Source organism: Argentina silus (genome assembly GCF_951799395.1).
Source record: "Argentina silus genome assembly, chromosome: 22".
In the NCBI taxonomy this organism is placed as follows: Eukaryota; Metazoa; Chordata; class Actinopteri; order Argentiniformes; family Argentinidae; genus Argentina; species Argentina silus.
In genome coordinates, this window is record NC_139676.1 from 13,586,309 (window position 1) to 13,609,142 (window position 22,834).

The window sequence follows — 22,834 nt, forward strand, 5'->3', positions numbered from 1 at the left end:
GTTAGAGCAGTTGTCTCGGGCGCACCTTCACAAACCTGAGTTACTTGGGTCAGTGGAGTCCCCTCAAGGGAGTGCTTAATTGTCCCGCCGCCAAAGTGCTGAAGACTAGGGTTGAGATTAGAAAGTAAGCTTCTGGATAGGAAGATAGCCAGAGCAAGAACGTTTCACACTGGTATGGTGACTGAATGTGTCGATTAAAGACATTAATATAGAATCAACAAAATAAGTAACCAACCATTCAGCCAAGAAGTTGAACTGTAAACAAAGGAAGTGCCTACTGGAAAAGTGTCTTCAGCTAAGTCAACGGTTGAAGGAACAACAATTATGGGTGCGGCTTCAGCTAAGACGTCTACTCCAGTGCAAAAGGTTGAAAAGAGCAACCCATTGGTAAAAGGAATAAGAGATAAAGCAGTGGATAAGAGCCTGGAAGAGGAAACCAGGAGATTAGTGAAGGAGACGAATACTCCTTTCTCACACAAAACCCCAACTGTGGCTCCACCACCATATGAGGAAAGGGATACGCCCACCAGAAGCTATCCACAACTACCAATCCTCAACACAGAAGGAAGATACCTCATGGAAGATGAAGATAAACAAATACTCAAGACAGGAGAAGCTAAAACCACGATTGTTATCTACATAGACCACGTAGCCCATCAGGTGGAGTTACATTGCAAAGAAGAACAAACTTTGAAAGAGCAAGACCAAGAGACGCTCAGAAAACTTAATCAGGTGCAGTTGAGCAAGAGAAAACAGAATAAGAAAAGAACACAGGCTGTGGTTCTGCAAAACCTGCCTCAACCACAGACACAACCTCAATTGACACCAGTAATACAGGCTGCTCCTCAGCCTCCATACCCACAACCTCAGAAATGGAAAAAGGGGGGTCAAGGATATACTAGGCAAGGAGGTTATAATCCAGGACCCCAGCGAGGCGCAACACTGTGTTACTATTGTGGAAAGAATGGACATATGATCCGGGAATGTTACAAAAGAGCCCGCGAATGCGGCAGAGAAGCCTACAAGGGACGTTATCCAACTCCAATGAATACATCCCAGGGACGAATGCAATGGCCACAGCAACAACAATCACAGGGACTGGTGAACCCGAACAGGGGCCCGGAACGGGGGTTTTAGGGGTGCCCAGAGAATCTGAAAGGGGGGTGTCAGCTGGTAGTGTCTAAGCAGACAAAGAAGGATCCAAAAAAAATAAAGTTATAACTACAGAGAAGTCTGCAACCGAGAAAGGAAGAGACTGAATGTCCTTTTAAACCTGCTATCTTATTTCAACTGTAGATTGAGTTCTCAGCTGTAACAGGCAAACCAGCCAAAGAAAAAACCATATAGTTAGATAGAAACAAAACTTTTTACACAGATTCTATACTACTAAGTATATTTTGAAGACATAGAGACGCTATACACTCCAATAAAGTTAAGACGACACCTATCATGACCTCCATCACGCAGTCGTCTGACCCTGAGATCCCAGACAACCACAAAGAGAGCTAGCTAGCATTAGCTAGTGGTGACACCAACGGGATTGCGAGGGAGAAACATATTGGCAGCGTTTCGTACAAAGACAACAATACTCTCTCTTAAGCTCAATACCTTAAGGACTCCTGTCACAGATATGGCTGCAATAATAAAGGAAATTGTCAGCCGAAACAAAAGGAGATACCAGGAAGATGGATTTAACTTGGACTTGACCTATATTTATCCGAATATAATTGCTATGGGCTTTCCTGCAGAAAGACTTGAGAGTGTCTACAGAAACAACATAGACGATGTAGTACGGTTTCTGGACTCAAAACACAAAAATCATTATAAGATATATAATCTTTGCACTGAGCGACATTACGACACCGCAAAGTTTAACTGCAGAGTTGCACAGTACCCCTTTGAAGACCACAACCAGCCTCAGCTGGAGCTAATCAAGCCATTCTGTGGAGACCTGGACCAGTGGCTAAGTGAGGATGACCATCATGTGGCGGCCATCCACTGCAAGGCAGGGAAGGGCCTCACCGGCGTCATGATCTGCACTTATCTCCTCCACCGAGGGAAGTTCCTGGAGGCATAGGAAGCACTCGACTTCTACGGGGAAGTGCGGACAAGAGACAAGAAGGGAGTCACAATCCCAAGCCAGCGACGCTATGTCTACTACTACAGCTACTTTCTGAAGAACCAGCTAGAATACAAGCCCATCGCTCTGCTCTTCCACAAAATGGTGTTTGAGACGCTCCCCATGTCTAGTGGAGGCACCTGCAGGGACAGTACCGTTAAAAACAGGAGTGACCCGATTCCTCAGGGCTTCAAGAAAGGGAACTGGCATTGGAATCCGCAGTTTGTGGTTTATCAACTAAAAATCAAGATCCATACGTCCAACACAGTGCACACAAGGCGAGGGGACAAGCATATGTACTTTGAGTTCCCCCAGCCACTGCCTGTCTGTGGAGACATCAATGTGGAGTTCTTCCACAAGCAGAACAAGATGATGAAAAAGGACACAAAGCCTCTCAGAAAAAGTTGCAATATTGCCAGGAATGTGTAGTTCGTTTAGGACAATCCATAGCACACTGGACACTGTTGTGGCGATGAAGTTCCAACTTGGAAAAGGCGACGATTGCTAGCAGCACTGAAATAGTTTACGATAGTTAGCTACAATAGCTCTGACGAATCATTTGAGGAGTAACAAGTGTTGCCATTCAGAACTTTGCAATAGTGAGTGTTTCAAAGTTAAATCTAACTTTTATAAGTAAGCTATATGTTGCTCATCTTGAGACATAGAAGGAGGATACTTTGCGAAACTTAGCTAAACATATTTTGATTCACTTTTAGCTGAATCCGCTCAGGAGCACAACTGAGATGTGGTAAGGTAACAGCCCATCACCAATCTACCAGGATGGCAGAACCAAGACTTGAGAATTCCCATCACCTGAAAACTTCAGATACCACATCAGGAGGGAACGGAACAATTTTTGAGCATCCCCCAGCCAACTGGAGCAGACAGACCAGGTGCAGTTCTTTTGGTGACACACGAAGTGGAGTTAAAGGAGACAATGACTCCCAAAGACTTGACCATGTTACAAGAGGAAGCAAGTGCACTAGATAAGTTTAACTCTGACAACTTTTGGCTTGTCAGAGGAGCGAGTCAGCATGCTACAGGCCTCTGGAGGAACCATGAGGGTTTGATAGTAGCACCTCCTAACTAGCTAGGACTGTTGATACATGACGCTCATGGGCTCGCCCATGTAGCGAGGGGGGAAGTGAGAAGGAAAATTACAAAAGAATACAGATTTTGGGCACCATACCTACTAGAACAAATTGACCATGTCATAGGTAGATGCACAATCTGTTTGAAAAACAATATTAGAAGAGGAGTATTAACTCCTCCAGGACACATCCCAACACCAAGTGGGACAATGAAAGACCTAGTCCTCGACTACGTGGATATGACTTGCCCGGAAGGAGGCAAAAGATATATGTTGGTTGTTGTCGATAGATTTAGCAGATGAGTAGAAGCATGCCCAACCAAAAGAAAAGATGCCCAGTCAGTTGCTAAATTCTTATGCCGTGAGGTGATACCACGCTGGGGAATTCCTGATCGAATTTCATCAGACAATGGCAAAGAATTTGTAGATAAGACGGTGAAACTTAGCATACAAAAGTTAGGGATTAAACAACGCTTTGGTAGTCAGTACTAGAATTCCTCACAGATACAGTTACTGAGGAAATAGAGGAATTGGAGACAACAACAAAGCTAACCGGAAGTGGAAATGTCAATGGAGCTAACAACGTATAAAACACGATCAGAAAAATAGCAAAGAAGAAGAGTTGACGAGTCCTAAGCCAGAGCCAGAATCTGTAACCGCGTATACAACTAACAGACAAGTGCAAACAACTTTAGAGTTTGAACCTACAGTGATAGAACAAGAATATACCACAGAGCCAGAACCTGTCGACAAAGCTGAGATAGTGACCCCATTAGTTCAAGAAGAAATTGTTTCCACCATGAATGAGCCTACAATGTTTATGGTTGGACATGAAATTGGACCAACTCAGACAATGGAGATTAAAACTCAGAAGATGATGGAAACTACCACAATGGAGTCAGATGTAACACAAGAACTCACTATTGAGAAAAACCTCACAATTGATGAACAGATAACCAGGGAGGATATGGAAAAGAGGAGAGAGAAGGAGAAAGTTCTGGAGGAGAAAGAATGCGACGTGAAACAAGTGAAAGAGAGGATGGAGGTGATGAAATGGGCAGAGGAGTGAGAAGGAGAAAGAAAAGGATTTTGAATGGATGAGAAAGGAGTTGGAGGCGATGAAGAAAGTCGAAGAGATGGAGAGGAAATAAATGAGAATGAAACAAGGTCAGCACAGGACTCAATTCAAGATCCACTGATGATACAAGCAAGAAGGAACCTCTGGTATCAGTGGATGAAATACACTGGAGAGACTCATAGCAAAAAGACTGTTATATATGCTCCAAAGCAAAAGAAAGCTCGTTAATAATAATAGATAGAAAAATAAAGACAATATCCCCTGGAACAGAGTTAACACTTGTGGGAAAATTTGAATGCTTTGAAAAAGTGGGAACTGTCGAAGTGGGCGTACTAGACAAAGAACTTTGTGAAAGTATATGGGATCTTTCGAACCTATCCATACTAGGAATGAGCACAAATGATGGAGAATGTGTGCCTTCAAAAATAGGAAAGACAGCGAAAATATCAGCAATCCTAAAAAAGGGGAAAAAAAGCTGGAATTCCTCCTAGCGTTTGCCCATACCACTATGCCACTCAAGCTGTAGCAGATCAATATTGGCTCTGTGATGGAGAACATCTACTGAACACCCTGCAGATAGGATGGAATGGGAGATGTGCTCGGGTGCAGGCGATCCAGCCTATCATTGTCATCCCAACAAAGGACTTGGAAGTCCAAGAACAATCCAAATCTATGAGATCTCGGAGGGAATACAAGGAGGACAGACGCTTAGACAGTTTGGGAATTCCTAGAGGTATACCTAGTGAATACAAGGCTATAAATTCCGTAGCAATGGGATTCACATCTTTCTTTCTTCCTTCAGCTGGAATAAATGTCAATACTGACTGGATAAACTACATCTACTATAACCAGCAAAGATTCATAAACTACACACATGATGCTTTAGGGTCTCTAGGAAGGCAGCTTGCAGCAACGAGTGAAATGGCTTGGCAAAACAGACAAGCACTGGATTTTCTATTGGCAGAAAGAGGAGGAGTATGCCACATGTTTTGAGAACAGTGCTGCACGTTCATCCCTAACAACACAGCAGCCGATGGACAATTCTCTATAGCCATGAGGAAGCTCAAACGCCTGAGGGAGGAAGTTAAAGAGAATGCTGGATTTGGAAGCAAATGGACCTCCTGGATGGAGAACATGATGGGACAATGGGGAGCCTATTTCGCCAGAATAGGAGCCATCATGCTGGGCTGTGTGATTGTCTTAGCCCTCATAATCTGCTGTTGCATTCCAATCATAAGAGGACTAATCACACGAGGAATTGACAAGGCAATGAATACTCAGGCACTTCAAATGGCAGTTATGAAGGGAAGAAGAGAAGACCGTAAAGATTCAGGAATGCCTGATGACTATTATAGTCCTGAATTATATCCAAAACCTGGGTATCTGGATGACGATGACAGCGATGAGGGAGATGGAAGGGATTCTGAAGATTAAGTTGAACGATCCGAAGGCAAATCCTCATTTTGGATGAGGTGAAGTTCGAAGTTAGAGGCTTCGTGTTCAGCAAATCTCTGTCTTTCTCTATCTTTCTATTCTCTGTCTTTCTCTATCTTTCTATTCTCTGTCTGTTACACAAACGAGGCAGTGGTAAAGACTGTCCTCATATGGGGGGTTATGTGCTAGTAACCTCTGACCCCCAGGTAAAGGTAAATCAAGCAACGAAGACCTGAAGAGAAGTATTTTCGTCATTCATATATTACTCTGAAGTATTTTTATCATTCTTTGTTATTCTTTGAAGTATTGTTATTACTCTTTATTATTCTTTGTTGAACGTATATGGGACCATGTATGTATCATAGAATAGTCTATACTTATGTATGTTTATGTCTATAGCAATTTATTTTAATCATATTAGCAAGGCTTGACTTAATGTACGAGTAGGTTTTTAATAGGACATTGAATAGACTGTCTATTGTTTAGAAACTGTTATTTGATAATTTCCACGGCTTAAGTTCACAATAATTTTTGTGGTTTACTTGTTATTTTTATATCCCTTTGAACCATGTTACACACAACTGCATGCAATATGGTTAGAGTACGTGTTGTACAATTTCTCTGTGTTGGGACTTTAATAAGTCCCAAAGGGGGGAATATGTAGTATATTTTGCTCTGACCAAAAGAAGGGCCTAGTGGGTTAGGCCCTTGGAATGTTGCAGCATGCAGTTGACCTCTGTAGGTTGGGGGGATGGCAAAGAAGAGATAGTGGTGGGGGTAGCCTTAATTAGTTAAAGCTGTGAACCACACCAAAAGGCACACCCTTATTTGGTGAAAACTGTAAACATCACCATCGTATAGGTTGAAAATGTTTAGGGTAACATGGACCTGGGAACTCCATGCCCAAATCTGGAAGACAAAGCAGGCTGTTTTGTATAAAAGACTGAACGGCTGGACTAGATAGGGGGGGACAATATTGACTGGACAGGAGCCCCCACATCTGGCCGTGGTATGTAATGATGAAGTTACGATTAATTAAAGACGATTAAACTGACTCATCCGGACCTCTGCAGCTTCCTTTCTTCATCTAAGTATATTTACTACAAGAGTAATCTGTACTTTAGATCAGTGTTTTTCAACCTTTTTTGAGCCACGGCACATTTTTTACATTGGAAGAATCTTGCGGCACACCACCAACCAAAAATGTTACAAAATGACACTCTGTAGCCTGATACAGTATATATAATTACAATATTATATAAATGTCCTCTCCTGTTGTTTTTTCTGGCAGTGCCTTGCAAAATAGGACGTTATCTCTAATGGCATCTCCATCCACAAAACGCACATTGGCCAAGAGCTGAGAATGTCCACTAATATCCGTAGACTCATCAAGTTGCAAATGTTTGTTGTCACTCAAGTCACACTGTGATGTGTGTGTGTGTGTGTGTGTGTGTGTGTGTGTGTGTGTGTGTGTGTGATGTGTGTGTGTGTGTGTGTGTGTGTGTGTGAGATGTGTGTGTGTGTGTGTGTGTGATGTGTGTGTGTGTGCGTGTGCGTGTGCGTGTGTGTGTGTGTGTGTGATTGTTTTTGTTGATCAGCGACACGGGTACATAGCATTGATGTCATCCATCTTTATTGTTGTTCCAGTGGATCCTAACACGGTACTGAAACTGAGTGGGGCCTATCACGAAGAGCATAAGATTCTTACTCCTGATGAAACAAAGATTCCTAATCAAAGAATCAGTCATATTCAGCTCCATGTCTTCCAACTGACTTGATCATACAAATAACGTGTCCTTAATGTCGAAATGATGAATTCACTAGAAAAGATGATGCAAGACAAGACTTGTTGAAATACCTAACTATGTCAGCAATGTTTTCCCGTCAACATGTGGGGAGGGGGGGGGTTCAAATGCCGTTGGCTCATCTACTGTTTCACTCAAGTCACTCCCAGCCCAACACGACATCCAGGTGTCTCTACCTTTGGGAGAGGTACGGTGTCCCAAGGGGTCTCTTTCCTCTCCATTCTGAAACACCATTTCAAAGAGTAATCTGTTGGTTTGTGCTGTTTGTTGAAACTTATAGATGACTATTCATAATCCACATCCAAAATATAAAATCACTGTATTGAGTATTTGTATCCTCCTATATCAGAATCAGAATCAGAATTCTTTTATTTGGCCAAGTATATTTGCACATACAGGAAATTGAGTCGGTGAGGTTGGCGCATGGGACATAAAAAACAATATGTAAGCAAAATATTAACAAACATTTTTACAAAACAGCAAAATATTAACAAAAATAGCAAAAACAAATTTACAAAATAAAACAATAAAACAATAAATGATGTAGGCTGTGTGAGGCTAAGAGGCAATGAGGCTAGAGGCTGTGAAATGGGTACGGGGCACGTACACTATAAAATAGAATAAATATAAATTACACTGTGTGTGTGTGTGTGTGTGTGTGATTGTTTTTGTTGATCAGTGACACGGGTACATAGCATTGAGGTCATCCATCTTTATTGTTGTTCCAGTGGATCCTAACACGGTACTGAAACTGAGTGGGGCCTATCACGAAGAGCATAAGATTCTTACTTCTGATGAAACAAAGATTCCTAATCAAAGAATCAGTCATATTCAGCTCCATGTCTTCCAACTGACTTGATCATACAAATGACGTGTAAGTCCTTAATGTCGAAATGATGAATTTATGCAAGACTTATGCAAGACAAGACTTGTTGAAATACCTAACGATGTCAGCAATGTTTTCCCATCAAAGTGTGGGGGAGGCGGAGGTCTCAAATGCCGTTGGCTCACCTACTGTTTCACTCAAGTCACTTCCAGCCCAACACGACATCCAGGTGTCTCTACCTTTGGGAGAGGTACGGTGTCCCAAGGGGTCTCTTTCCTCTCCATTCTGAAACACCATTTCAGAGTAATCTGTACTTTAGATCAGTGTTTTTCAACCTTTTTTGAGCCACGGCACATTTTTTACATTGGAAGAATCTTGCGGCACACCACCAACCAAAAATGTTACAAAATGACACTCTGTAGCCTGATACAGTATATATAATTACAATATTATATAAATGTCCTCTCCTGTTGTTTTTTCTGGCAGTGCCTTGCAAAATAGGACGTTATCTCTAATGGCATCTCCATCCACAAAACGCACATTGGCCAAGAGCTGAGAATGTCCACTAATATCCGTAGACTCATCAAGTTGCAACGCAAATTTCCTACTGATGCGTATCTTTCCCAAAACATGACTTTCGATGTCTGTAGACATGTCATCAATACGCCTGGCAATTGTGTTATCTGAGAGCGGGACTTTAGCTATGTCTTTAACCGCGTCAGGGCCGAGCATCTCGTTGACAATGGCTTTGCAGGCAGGTAGTATTAATGTCTCTGCCACTGAGTGGGACTTTTTTGATTTAGCTACGAGTTCAGCAACTAGGTAACTAGCTTTGAGGGCTTTCTCATTTACCTTTGTGGTTTTTCTCATAAAAGTTGCCTGTTTCTCTGTGTTTTCACGCAGGCGAACAAAATAGTCCATCGGCTTGTTTTGAAGCGACGGGTGTTTCGTTTGGAGATGTGTTTAAGCTTGCTTGGCACCATGGCGCTGTTGAAAGATAGCTTTTGCTGTATTGCCTCGAGCTCACCGTCTTTGCTTTCTTTTTACCACCACTCATACTAGGGCCTGCTACTTCACCTGGGTCAGAATCTTGTTCAGGGCCCAGTTCGGAGTTTACATTTTTCCTTTTTAAAAACTTCTCCATCACTGTCACCACGACCTGTCGCATGCGTCACTAATTCTCTTGTCTCTAAGAAGGAACGAGGCAATTAGCTACCTGCTGCCACCCGGACGAATATTACATTACTCTGCCAGTCACTATATTACAGCACAGACACTCGACAATGGCATTTTATTTGCAGATTATAATTAATAAATTTTAATTTAAGAAAAAGTGAAATTGGTTAATTTCTCACGGCACACCCAACGATCTCTCACGGCACACTAGTGTGCCGCGGCACAGCGGTTGGGAAACGCTGCTTTAGATCATCTTTATGAATATAATTATGTATTCAAAATATATTTTAATTTATTCATCTTTAAGATACTCTGGGGGAACACTGGTCAGGTCGGAAGCTGGGGAGGTAGGTGGAAGTGGGCGAGAGGTGGGAGTTGGGGAGGTAGGTGGAAGTATGTGAGCGGTGGACCCCACCCCCAGAAAAAACTGCCCAGTGGCCCAGTTAATCTGCGGATTGCTGGAAGCTAGCCAGGGGTGACCTAGGACGAGGGGACAGTCGGGAGCCTCAATAATGAAGAACTGTGTCGTCTCCCAGTGAGCCCCTTCAACCTGGAAACGCACGGGGATAGTGCGTTGCGTGATGAAGCCGGTTCCCAGAGGCCGACCGTCCAGGGCCCGGACCAGAATGGGTTCCGAGAGATTGATGAGGAGAACCCCCCACCCAGCAGCTAGACTAGCATCCATGAGGTTCCCCACAGCTCCGGAGTCGATCAGGGCCAGGACCCGCTGTGGGTCGGAGCCCCACTGCACCGCGACCCGGAGAAAAGTCTGGGGATCTCTAGGAATGGAGGGTGGATCCCGCCCCGCCAGTACTCCTCCAGATATATACGTCGCTTGGATAAAGGCCCTGGAACAGGTTCTCCCCCCATGCCATAAGATTGCGCAACTAACAACAGCCCCCCCCCCTTTGATGTGTGGGATCTAGTTATGGTTAGAATACTGCCTCCTTGAATTCAACATGTGTCAGCTAATAACTTCACTTTTTTTTTTTTTTTTTTTAGGATATATATGATACAGAGCTGGGGGCAAGGATACCTGATACGTGGATGTGCGCTCTCTGCAACTGTGAAAATATGCAGGAGCTGAAGGTACAGTAGAATTATCTTCATTTGATATAGTAAACAGCAGTGTTCTGAGTGTGTGTGTGTGTGTGTGTGTGTGTGTGTGTGTGTGTGTGTGTGTGTGTGTGTGTGTGTGTGTGTGTGTGTGTGTGTGTGTGTACATGTTTGCATGTGTGATGAACCCTCTTATTTATGTTAATTTACAGGACACGCCATCTCTCTCCCTTCTACTGTACTGTATCTTGGAACTGTTGTTTATTCACATTCAGTTGTTAAGGCATCTTCATTTTTGTCTGCAATTGCGCTTCATTGACCAACTTGAGACTGCCCAGGTACACTGCCCCCGCCTGTTCGTCTCTAGCCTCTCCTGAATTCTATTCAGGTTACATTTTGAAATCAAAGAAGTTGATTGTGGTCTCTCTACTCCCCCCTGCGTCATCAGGTACTGCTAATGAATGAGACTACAGTCGTGTGTCGGTAACCATGTGTGCATGTTTTGCCTTTAGTACGAGATCGTGTCCTACTGGAACTTGACTGTGACCATTCTGAGAGCAAAAAACAACCACTCGCACGATTATTGTGAGTCTTATTTCTTGTCCATAGACTTTTATACCTTTAAGCAATACGTTTTATATATTGTTTTTAAATGTATATGTATATTGTATAAATGTATATTGTTTACACAATGGAGTCATATTTAAAAAAAGAAAACGTTTTTTTATTCAGTGTGTGCCTGTCTATCTGTCAGTCTGATCTGTGTCAATGCACAATTAAGCAATAACGCCTTCATTTATCATTAAAATATAATGAATCATTAATATTGTAACGACCCTGTGTAAGGCCCGTTAGCAGCTCCGCCAAGTGAGTTAACTCTCTTGGTGTTGTGGCTAGCGCGGCCGGTTTGTAAGCGGAAGGTTGCGAGTTCGATACCCGCTTAAGGCAAGCTACTCTACCCCGCCGTTCGTTACATTGGTGTCAGAAGTGGGATGGCGCCCGTGAGGCCATCGGAGAGGCGTGTCCACGTGAGAGACTTGTATAGTGAAGCGTGAGGGCACGCTCTCCCGAACGGAGGGGATAGTGTAACGACCCTGTGTAAGGCCCGTTAGCAGCTCCGCCAAGGGAGTTAACTCTCTTGGTGTTGTGGCTAGCGCGGCCGGTTTGTAAGCGGAAGGTTGCGAGTTCGATACCCGCTTAAGGCAAGCTACTCTACCCCGCCGTTCGTTACAATATGCTCACGGGTAGGGGGAGTTGTTAGGCAAGACGTGCAGCTGAGTGCCAGCAAACACCAAGTGACAATATTGACCATGAATCACGGCCTCGAGGGCATTATTGCTTTTATGCAACAGTTACACAACAAATCAGAAAATTGTGTCAAGAAAACAATGCTGTAAGTATTTATTTAGTGACAGAAATATAGTTCTCAAAACTGCAAACGTTGTCAAGGGAACGTGATACACAAATCCACTGCGGTGTAAGAATACGATAATAGGTGATTTAACCGTGACATTATTGGCCCCTCGGCCAATCACAATGCTTGTTTTCATCAACACGTTAAGACCTGGCTATAGAGAGCCCCAATGTCATGAGGATGTTAACCTTTAAGGCTTTCACATATTTCAGGGTCTGAGTCAGACTGTTACGTCACTCTACATCTCCCCACGGCCTCTGCCACGACCTACCGCACTAAATGTGTGGACAACAGCAGCACCCCGGAGTGGAACGAGTCATTCCACTTCAGGGTCCACAGCCATGTAAAGGTGAGGCATTTACATTTACATTTATGGCATTTAGCAGACACCTTTATCCAAAGCGACTTACAGCAAATACATTTGTTTAAGTAAGTGAATCATCTATCCATCAGTCATCATAAGATAAAGTAATCAATGCTCAGACCAGGGGCCATTGGCAGTCACAATGCTAGAAGAAGATTATTGAAAAAAAAAAAAAAAAAAAAAGGAGAAAAACCTGTACAGGGGGGTAGTAAAAAAAATAAAGAAACATCTCTAAGGTAATAAATGTAAACATAGCCATATAGCTAAAAAAAAACTGTTTAAACAACATAACAAACATTACAAAGAAAAACAATGATAGGCGTAAATAATAGAAAAGGGGGTGACTGTGGGGGGACATGCAGCGTTCGGCCTATAGAGGGAGCTACAGGACCGTGGCCAGGGTTATGTCGGCGAGGCTCCGTTGCACACCTGAGCTCCCTCTACAGGCCGAACGCTGCATGTCCCCCCACAGTGACGAATCACTAAACTACCAAAACTATACAAAACGTAACGACCTGCTTCAGAAATGAATTGCATATTTGTAAGTTGTCCTGCATGACGGAGATAACGTCGTTTTAATGACGAAATTACAGCGTGAAGGTGGCAAGTCCTACTGACCTACGTCATAGTTTTTTAACGGATGGTTAAAATGAACATGTTGGTAATCTACCTTTTAGTGTCCCTACTGTACCTAAAGCACAATTAATGTGGCCCACAAGATTTAATCAGAGAAATGCCTTTGGCAATAGTGAGAGAGAGAGAGATAGACTTATTTGTTATGTTCTAAAAAAAGCTAGAATTCATTGTGTCATGAGCAGTAAACTTCACATTCATGCCCATGTCTTTTCAGAACATCCTGGAGATGAGGCTCTACGATGCAGACACAGTGACTAAGGATGATCTTTGCTCCATCATGTTGGTTGACATCAGTAACCTCACACCTGGGAAGAAGGAGACCAAGGTCTTCATCACAGTGCCTGAGGTAACCTCTCAGATGGAGTGAGGAATATTCTAAAACTAGGAATTAGAATGTGAATCAGGGGAAGGATACTACCTCCTGTGTACAGCATGGCAATATTGGGTGCATCTGCTTTCTCTTTCAGACCAAGGATGAATTATCGGTGGAGTTTGAGTTGCTAGAGAGGTGAGTGAGAACATTTGCATTCATGCCATGACTACCTTGCCTCTCTACAAAGTAGAAGGGACTGATATAATTAATGTTTTCGTTATAACACTGAATACAGAGTTGGTTTCTCTCATGTTTCTCTGTTTGCAGTAAGGAGGCACCTGCTGTATACCGCTCTAATGGCATCCTGATGGTAAGGGTGTTGATTAGGTTTGCTTATAACACTCCTGAGGAAAAACCTAAACCCAAAATTCCAAGAACACAAAGAGGCCACCATTTTGTTCGGTGATGTTATGTAACGTTTCGATTGTATTGTTCGTATGTTTTGGTAAAACTACTATATCCAGTACCTGAGATATCCTTTTGGTGAAAAATGTCAACAGGACAGGGTCATAAGAGTGGTACATGAGAAAGTGTGTTATGCGCTCCATCCGATAAGTACTGTATACGGTGCCTTCGGAAATATTCAGACCCCTTCACTTTTTCCACATTTTGTTGTGTTATAGACTCAATTTAAAATGGATTGAATTAAAATAATTTGCCATCAATCCACACACAATACCCTAGAATGACAAAGCGAAAACACATTTTTGTAAATTTCAGTAAATGTATTAAAATTGAAATACATAAGTATTATATAACACTTTTTTGTTTTTAGGCAGAAATTAGTCAAATATGGCATGAAGCTTAAGAGGTTTTAACAATACTGTCTGTGCTGTCCTAGGCTGCCCCATTGTCTATGGTGGATGTGAATGTGGACAAGCTGCAGAAAACAGTTTGTGAGTCTTATCTGTCATATCTTCCCATTTCTCCTATCGACTTTTGAACATACTGATAGTTGCTAATTACCAAACCCATAATTGTGAAGTACTGCCCTGTATGTTCACAAAGTGAGAAGCAGAGATATCTGTCGAAAATAATCAGTTGTATGACATGCTTTGGACACGTCAACTGTAGTGTCATTGAATGACATTTCCAATTGCTCTCACTTTGTCAAATTAGCATTCCTAAACAAGTGTTACTGTTCCTTACTGAGAGTAGAATGTACGAGAGGGGAATGTTAACTCCCTGAACATCCTCTAACTCCTTAGGCTATTCCTCCCAGTGAAAATCTACAGAATAACATGATGTTGATCTAGAACCCTCTGAAAGTGTATATGCTTGTGTGTGTGTGTGTGTGTGTGTGTGTCATCGTGCGTGTGTGTGTGCATGCGTGTGATATGTGTGATGTGTGTGTGTGTGTGTGTGCGTGCGTGTGATATGTCTGATGTGTGTGTGTGTGCGTGCGTGTGATATGTGTGATGTGTGTGTGTGTGTGTGATCAGCGATAGCATTGATGTCATCCATCTTTGTTATTGTTCCAGTGGATCCTAACATGGTACTGAAACTGAGTGGGGCCTATCACGAAGAGCATAAGATTCTTACTCCTGATGAAACGTCTGATGATGAAAACCTGAAGAAAACCCTGCGGTTCTACGTAAACCGAGACCTTGAGACCGATATAGGAGTGACGGTGAGATGACTTCCTCAATTATTGACTTAATCAAAGAATCAATCATATTCAGCTCCATCTCTTCCAATTGACACATGATCAGAGAAATGACGTGTAAGTCCTTAATGTCAAAATTATAAATTCACTCGGAAAGATAATGCAAGACAAGACTTGTTGGAAAAGCCCAACAATGCCAGCACTGTTTTCCCAGGAAAGTGTGGGGGAGGCGGAGGTCTCAAATGCCGTTGGCTCATCTACTGTTTCACTCAAGTCACTCCTAACCCAACACGACATCCAGGTGTCTCTACCTTTGGGAGAGGTACGGTGTCCCAAGGGGTCTCTTTCCTCTCCATTCTGAAACACTATTTCAAAGAGTAATCTGTTGGTTTGTGCTATTTGTTGAAACTTATAGATAAATATTCATAATCCACATCCAAAATATATAAAATCACTGCATTTGCAGTATTTGCATCCTCCTATATGTGTCAAACATAAAACTCAAGATATCTCTGTTTTGCTGCTGACTTTTGTGTGTTACAACATGGTATTACATCTCTTGTCTTCACAGGACACAGTGGATGTGCAGCTGAGAGCAGAGAACTGGTATTGTACTTCTTCATTTACACACAAACAGTCAACACACAGAAGACATTCATTTGTTTTTGATGTGTGTATTTGTCATACTGCCATTGAAAGACATGCTTGTGCGTGTGTGTGTGTGTGTGTGCGTGCGTGCGTGCGTGCGTGTGTGTGTGTGTGTGTGTGTGTGTGCGTGTGTGTGTGTGTGTGTGTGTGTGTGTGTGTGTGTGTGTGTGTCTGTCGTTTGGCCTCTCTAACCACACAGCCAAGACGAATCTTTGAGGGTGCGTCTGGATTTCGACATCCCGCCGGAGGAGAAAGAATTCCTAAAGAAGAGGAGAGTGGTGGTGGCCCAGGCATTGGAGAAGGCTTTGGACCTCAGCTGTCCCGCGAAAAAGGTGTGGCGTGATACGCTGCTAACCATATGCAACACAAGAACACAAGCATCAATCCATACATGCATGGACTGATCATTGACGCATGGCATGCAAGAGGTGGCATGCAAGAACTGTGTCTTTTCTAGTCCAGAAAAGGGATGAAACTCATCGGTCTTGAGAATAACAGTTTTTCGTCTTCTGTGGTCAAGCAGGCCACAGAACTAGAAATCCACTGACATCTACAACCAATCATTTCATCAGGTGCTGGCTTGAAGGGATTGACTGACGAATGGATGATCCAATCAGATGTATTTTTCACCCCAATAGGTGCCTGTGATAGCTGCGGTTTGTTCAGGGGGCGGGACCAGAGCGATGACTGGCCTGTATGGTAGCCTGAGGGGGCTGCAGCGAATCGGCCTATTGGATGCTGTCAGCTACATCACTGGCGTGTCTGGATCTACATGGTGAGCCTGTCACTCACCTCTAATGCCACCTCTTAAATACAAATGCCGCCTGGATCAGAACTTAAAGGGAAGACAGATTTGTTTTTGTTTGTTAAGAGTCTTTATAGACATGACTGACAGACATTTAGGAATGTTGAAACAGGGATATATTAATGAATGACACAATGAAATTGTCAGTCGGTAAATTGTCGCTGTGTAAATTGTTGCTCTGTAATCTACAGTGGGCCTGGGGGGTTCGTAAGCCCCCCCCCCTCCCCTTTTGAAATTCATACTTCTGTTTTGCAGGGCCATGGCCAAACTGTACGAGGACACGGATTGGTCAAAGCGGGACATGGGCGAATTCATCTCAGAGCTGGAGGGGGAGATCACTAAGAGTTTTTTAAGTTCATTCTCCGCTGAGCAACTGCAGTACTACCGTCAGGAGATGGCAGAGAAGGAGAAGGAGGGACACCTGGTGTCACTCATTGACATGTGGGGTCTGGTTATCGAGCACATCATTTATGGCAAGGTAAATTCATATGTTATACCAGTGGTTCCCAACCTTTTGCAACTCATGGCCCACTTGAAAATATCAAAAGTGTTTGTGACCCACCATTCACCCACCACACCACAAGTCATGATAGTGCAGGAGCCAAACGTAGCGTTCTTACAGAGACTTTTATTTGAATGATCAAAAGAGCTGTCAATCAGCACCACACAAAGTCTGGACAGTGAGGGGCAGGCTAAAGTCTGGACAGTGAGGGGCAGGCTAAAGTCTGGACAGTGAGGGGCAGGCTAAAGTCTGGACAGTGAGGGGCAGGCTAAAGTCTGGACAGTGAGGGGCAGGCTAAATACAATCATTTCAACAGTTGGCTGTCCATTGACTTGTCACAGTCTGACATAATAAACACTGCAGTGGGACGACCAGTATTCCTGACATCACATCTCAAGTACAGGTGCCTGAGTCACCGGCCGGCGTTGGGCAACTACTATCAACGTGCCATAGGTGATAATAATGAAATTAGTTTCATAACATACAAGCTATACATAAATTAAAAAATGTAAAAAAATAAAAATAAAAAAAAACATATTTTTTGATTTTCATTAACTCATTTAGATTTTCATTAACTCAAAAAGTAAAAGATAAGATAAAGTCGCCCAAATAAACATTCTAGAGTGCCAAGGGTGACTCTATTCACCAAAAATGCATCCATGATGATGCTTCATTTTGTAGCCAATCAAAGTGTTGTTGCTAGGTAGACACCACATAGAACACTTGGAACACGCGAGGTGGTGAGTGTTCTGGAACTCTTTGGCAGTTGGTGAGTTAAATAAGGGAACTAGTATAGCGAACCGCTATGCTATACAATAGTGCAATCTACAGACCATACTTAAGTAATAATAATACATACTACACATTATACGCTACCTTGAATCTCAGGAGCGAAAGGTAGTGTTTTCAAAAAACATTGATTGTTTTTTGTTTTTCTTTCCAAAGACTAGGCTTTAATTGCAGCGGCACTGAAATATTGCACTTTTTTTCCATTAAGTCCATGCAACCAGTCGGTTTTTATTATTAACTCCAAACTGAAGCTTGATAAGAGAAATAAAATAAAAAGAAATGTTTTCAAGAGGCAACCAAGGACGTAAAACACCTCCTCAGAGTAACTAATGTTTCATAAATTTCTCCTCTGTATAATTGGTAGAAAAACACCAGTACCTTGTCCGGCCAGCAGAGTGCAGTGTCAGAGGGCCAGAACCCTTTGCCCATCTTCACAGCCGTCAACATGAAGGATGGCATCAAAGGCAGCATAAAAGAGGCTGGTAAAACACCTATTCATATTTTCATCAGTTGATAATTTCTGATAGTTTTCATCAATTTATGTCTTTGGAGAGGGAGACCTCGATTCATTGACATACATCTAAAATAAATTCCACACTTTATGAACAATGTGGGGAAAAAATGAGGAAAATGAAGTATCTGAGGAGATGTATGGTTCTCTTTCAGCCGACTCGGTTTGACACCTCACTAACTCCTATTCACTGAAACCCTATTAAATCACGTCTGGAACAACAGTGATAACAGTGACCTCTCTCAGTGTGCGTCCAACAACTAGTCAGAGTGGTAGATGGACGAGGCTCTTGGAGAAGAGCCCCTTCTCTCTGCTCAACCTGTGTCTGACACACAGGTGAGTTTAGTGAGGGTCCCTAACTTCGCCGACTTTGCGATCAGGCATGCCGTAGTGAAACTCAATGAGCTTGAGCTTCCTGAGCCACTCCCACCCATCAAAAGGACGAGGCTGGAGGGTCACCTCAGCGGGTGAAGCCCCAACTGTGCACCTCCATGATGGGACGCAATGCAGTTGCCTTCATGGGCTGGGCTGGGTGGGGTCAGGCATGCAAAGCGCCCCCCAGCCTGTTTCAGGCGTGGTTAACTGGGGTTTCAGCAAATAGGGAACGCAAGAGTGCATATCCCATAGTGATATGTCTCAGAGAACCAGGGTTACATACCGTAACCAAAAGTTTATCAATGTGAAACTGAGTTTCTCCATGTTTCATACTAAGCTGTTGTTTCTATCCTTTCAGAGTGGTGTGAATTCACTCCATATGAGGTGGGCATTCCAAAGTATGGGGCTTTTGTCCATTCAGAGGACTTTGGGAGTGAATTCTACATTGGTCACATGGTGAAGAAACTTCCAGAGACACGTCTTCCCTATCTTATAGGTGAGAGGGTGAGAGAAAGAGAGAGAGAGTGACACTTCCAGTTATACGTGCAAAACCAGCCGGCATTGTTCAAAATCAGACTACATTTCCATGAAAAAGCGATAGCTTTCACAGTGGTGGGTGTCCTATGTGTGTTGCCAGGTCTTTGGAGCAGTGTCTTCTCTCTGAACCTGACCCAGCTTTGGGGCATCATGACTGGAGCCAAGCCAACCTGGAGCGCATGGATAGGAGATGACGTGGACAAAATAGGTAAACCTAACTCCTCCATTTACACTGTAGCAGGCCTGAGATAGACAGTGGTGGTTATAGAGCCCCCCCTCCACACATACACTCACACCTTGCACCTGTAACATGTTCGGCTCTGGGTGGTTAAGTCATGAGGCTTGCTTGCTGGGGTCAATTAATTCCCAGTGGTCTAGCACCATGGCCTACAGTGCATACATATGCCCCGTGTCGGCAGGGGTTCGAATCCGGCCCATGCCCTGCTGACATGTCCTCTACTCCTGTCTTTCCTCTCTCCTCTGTCTCTATACAATAAAGAGGTTGACGATGAACCAACCACCCTGGACACGTACCTGTTGACGCCTGTCACGAAGACGGCCCAGATGATCACCGGGTTCCTCAAGAACCGCCCAGTCATCAATGAGACGTACAACTTCATGCGAGGATTCTTCCTGCACTGGAACTACAGTGACAATAAAAACTTCAGCACCTGGAAAGGTACAGTACGCTGTTTCCCCAATCACTGCTTCAGTGGTTTAAAGGTACAGTACACTGTTTCCCCAATCACTGCTTCAGTGGTTTAAAGGTACAGTACACTGTTTCCCCAATCACTGCTTCAGTGGTTTAAAGGTACAGTACGCTGTTTCCCCAATCACTGCTTCAGTGGTTTAAAGGTACAGTACGCTGTTTCCCCAATCACTGCTTCAGTGGTTTAAAGGTACAGTTGGTATATTATTTGGATTTGTAAGTTCTGTGTGCCCTGTGGCGACAGTTGTATACTTGTATATGATGTAATGACAAATAAACTTGAACTTAAACTATTATCTATTTCATATTCATCATGGAAATACTCTCAAAATGTGCTATAAAAACATTCTCATCGTCCAGATAAGCACCCGGACACCTTCCCAAACAAACTGACACCGACTGACTCCATACTCCACCTCGTGGACTCTGGGTTCACCATCAACACAGGCTGTCCTCCCGTCCTGCGACCACAGAGGGCCGTGGATGTCATTATATCCTTCAGCTACTCCTGGGATCCGGATGTGTTCAATGTAATTGGGATGGGTTGGAGGGGTCATCTCTGATTAACAATGTGTTATGTGTTAAAGGGGCAATCTGTAATTGGTACATTATTTTTTTTAACTTTTAATTCATGATATATAGCCATTGACTCTTGAATGTAACATATAAACTGTCTTACCCCATCAGAACCCAAAATAAGCTTGTTTTACTCCATTGTTTGTCAACAATGCAATTGTAAACAAACACTGTATAGCTTCAAGACATATGAAAAAACTAGTAAAAAACATAGTAGTAAAAAACTAGTAAACATAGTAAAAAAACTATCATTTGGATTTCATGGATGTCCAGTCCTTGCATCCATAGCTGTCTATGAAATTGAGAGTAGTTACATTTCTCCAGCACCATCCCTCAGCTGTTTACCAAAAAAGTGGCGGGGAGCACTTTTTCTTGTTGTTTGAATTACAGATTGCACCTTTAATGAACTGAACTGTTTACCTGATAATTGACTAGATACACAGCCAGCACAGAAGTCTACACATACACTAGGTAGGAAGTTAGACTTGCCATGAAAACCCATGGAACAGAACTAAATTTGTCTAATTGACTTCAACTCTCTCCGGGTTTGCGTCCTATCCGCCAGGTCTTGAGGAAGACCGAGCTTTACTGTAAAGACCACAAACTCCACTTTCCCCGCATCGACTACAGCCGCCTGGAGGCCGAGCCACTGAGAGAGCTCTACGTCATCGAGGATGAAGAGAACCCAAATGCTCCCATAGTGCTTCACTTCCCGCTCGTCAATGTCTCTTACAAGGAGTTCAAGGCCCCTGGTAAGCACTGTGACACTAGCTGGGCTAGCTAAGGGCTATGGCTAACCTAGGCCTAACCCTAACCCTAACCCCTGGTAAGCACTGTGACACTAGCTGGGCTAGCTAAGGGCTATGGCTAACCTAGGCCTAACCCTAACCCTAACCCCTGGTAAGCACTGTGACACTAGCTGGGCTAGCTAAGGGCTATGGCTAACCTAGGCCTAACCCTAACCCCTGGTAAGCACTGTGACACTAGCTGGGCTAGCTAAGGGCTAGGGCTAACCCTGTGACACTAGCTAGGCTAGCTAAGGGCTAGGGCTAACCCTAACTCTAAATCCTGGTAAGCACTGACACTAGCTGGGCTAGCTTAGGGGTAGCTAAGAAGCCATTTAATGGCTCAAACTGTCAATAAACCATTGCCATTGTTGGCCCTGTGGTCCATCAATTATATCCATAATAAGTCAATCGAAAATTACTTCCATTTTCTGCCGACAACGCCTTATGGCAAGACCAATGCAGCCCAGCGACTGAACCCACTTTTCATCCCTTGAATGTATTTATTGAGATGGACTAGTCTGCAGTGTTGGGAGTAGTTCCACAACATGTAGCTCAACTATTATTTGAACTACATTTTGCAGTAGCTTGGTGTTAATTAAACTAAATTCAAATCTTTGTAGTTTTTTCATAGTTAATTACTTTTTTGCCATGTACCCGATGTAGTGAGCTCCTGTCACTAGCTGCTGTGACTACATTTTCCCCCCAAAACAAAAAAAGAAATAGGAATTTAACTATAATTCCAGCCCCTTGGACTTAAAATGTTCATACTATTTCTTCCCTCACTGCTTCCCATCTCCCCACTTTGCTCCACCTCACCTGGTTTTTCTTTCTCAGTGATTTGAGAGCATTTCAGTCACATGCCTTCTTTCATACGGACTGGTCATCTGTCAGTAACTGTTGTGTGTTGGACAAAGTAGTTTCAATGGAGTTAACTACAGTAGCTTTAGTTTGACAAACTATATTTCTTTCAAAGGCAGCTTTAGCGTAGTTTAACTTCTTCCCTTGTAAAGTAATTGGTAATTTAGTTAAATACATTTTCAGAGTAGCTTCCCCAACACTGCTGATCTGATACTTCTGATGAATCTGATGTTTTTTTCTGACTTTGAAGGCGTTGCTCGTGAGGGAGAGGAGGAGATGAAGGCAGGAGATGTTGATGTCAGCAGCAGCAGCTCTCCCTACATAACCAAAAATATAACCTACTCTGCAGAGGACTACCAAGCGATTGTGGATCTCACCTCCTACAACGTCCAGAACAACAAGGACCAGATCCTAGAGGCTCTCCGCAGGGCCTTGGACAGGGAGGTGCCCCTTGATGAACCATAACCATGCATGTCATTGGGAGGGGGAAACCCAGTGGGGCTATTGCTCTGTCACCTTGTCAGCCATTTTGAGTTTAGTAGAGTTTTGCAGGAAATCTGTCTGGAGACTTGATTAGCCTCTCGTCACTATTGACTGCAAGTCTAATATGCGCATTGCCTGATGTGCATTACATTAATCCTTCAATAAATGATTTGCATGCATGAAATAAATTACTTTTTCTGTTCCACTGGTTGTTGTCCTCTTTCAAGCAATTGTTACACCCATCGAGTGCAAGCTGACTCAAGGCGTAAAATATTT

The 22,834-nt window shown here is 43.2% G+C and overlaps 1 protein-coding gene and 1 pseudogene across 2 annotated transcripts; both read left to right on the forward strand.

The window, feature by feature from the left end:
• Positions 1–1,580: 1,580 nt before the first annotated feature.
• On the forward strand, positions 1,581–2,622 carry LOC310821512 (phosphatidylinositol 3,4,5-trisphosphate 3-phosphatase and dual-specificity protein phosphatase PTEN-like; annotated as a pseudogene). Its single transcript has one exon. The product of its transcript is annotated as a phosphatidylinositol 3,4,5-trisphosphate 3-phosphatase and dual-specificity protein phosphatase PTEN-like (transcript).
• Positions 2,623–10,536: 7,914 nt separating this feature from the next.
• Positions 10,537–22,761, forward strand: LOC310821927 (cytosolic phospholipase A2 delta-like). Its single transcript, XM_083694207.1, has 20 exons — positions 10,537–10,617; positions 11,097–11,169; positions 12,211–12,347; positions 13,213–13,344; positions 13,466–13,506; positions 13,639–13,681; positions 14,213–14,267; positions 14,853–15,001; positions 15,192–15,299; positions 15,549–15,583; positions 15,825–15,957; positions 16,264–16,400; positions 16,686–16,908; positions 18,086–18,203; positions 18,966–19,103; positions 19,245–19,352; positions 19,644–19,823; positions 20,214–20,383; positions 20,995–21,181; positions 22,326–22,761. The coding sequence occupies exons 1-20, from the start codon at positions 10,576–10,578 to the stop codon at positions 22,538–22,540; spliced, it is 2,424 nt and encodes an 807-aa protein (XP_083550333.1). The 5' UTR covers positions 10,537–10,575; the 3' UTR covers positions 22,541–22,761.
• Positions 22,762–22,834: the final 73 nt, after the last annotated feature.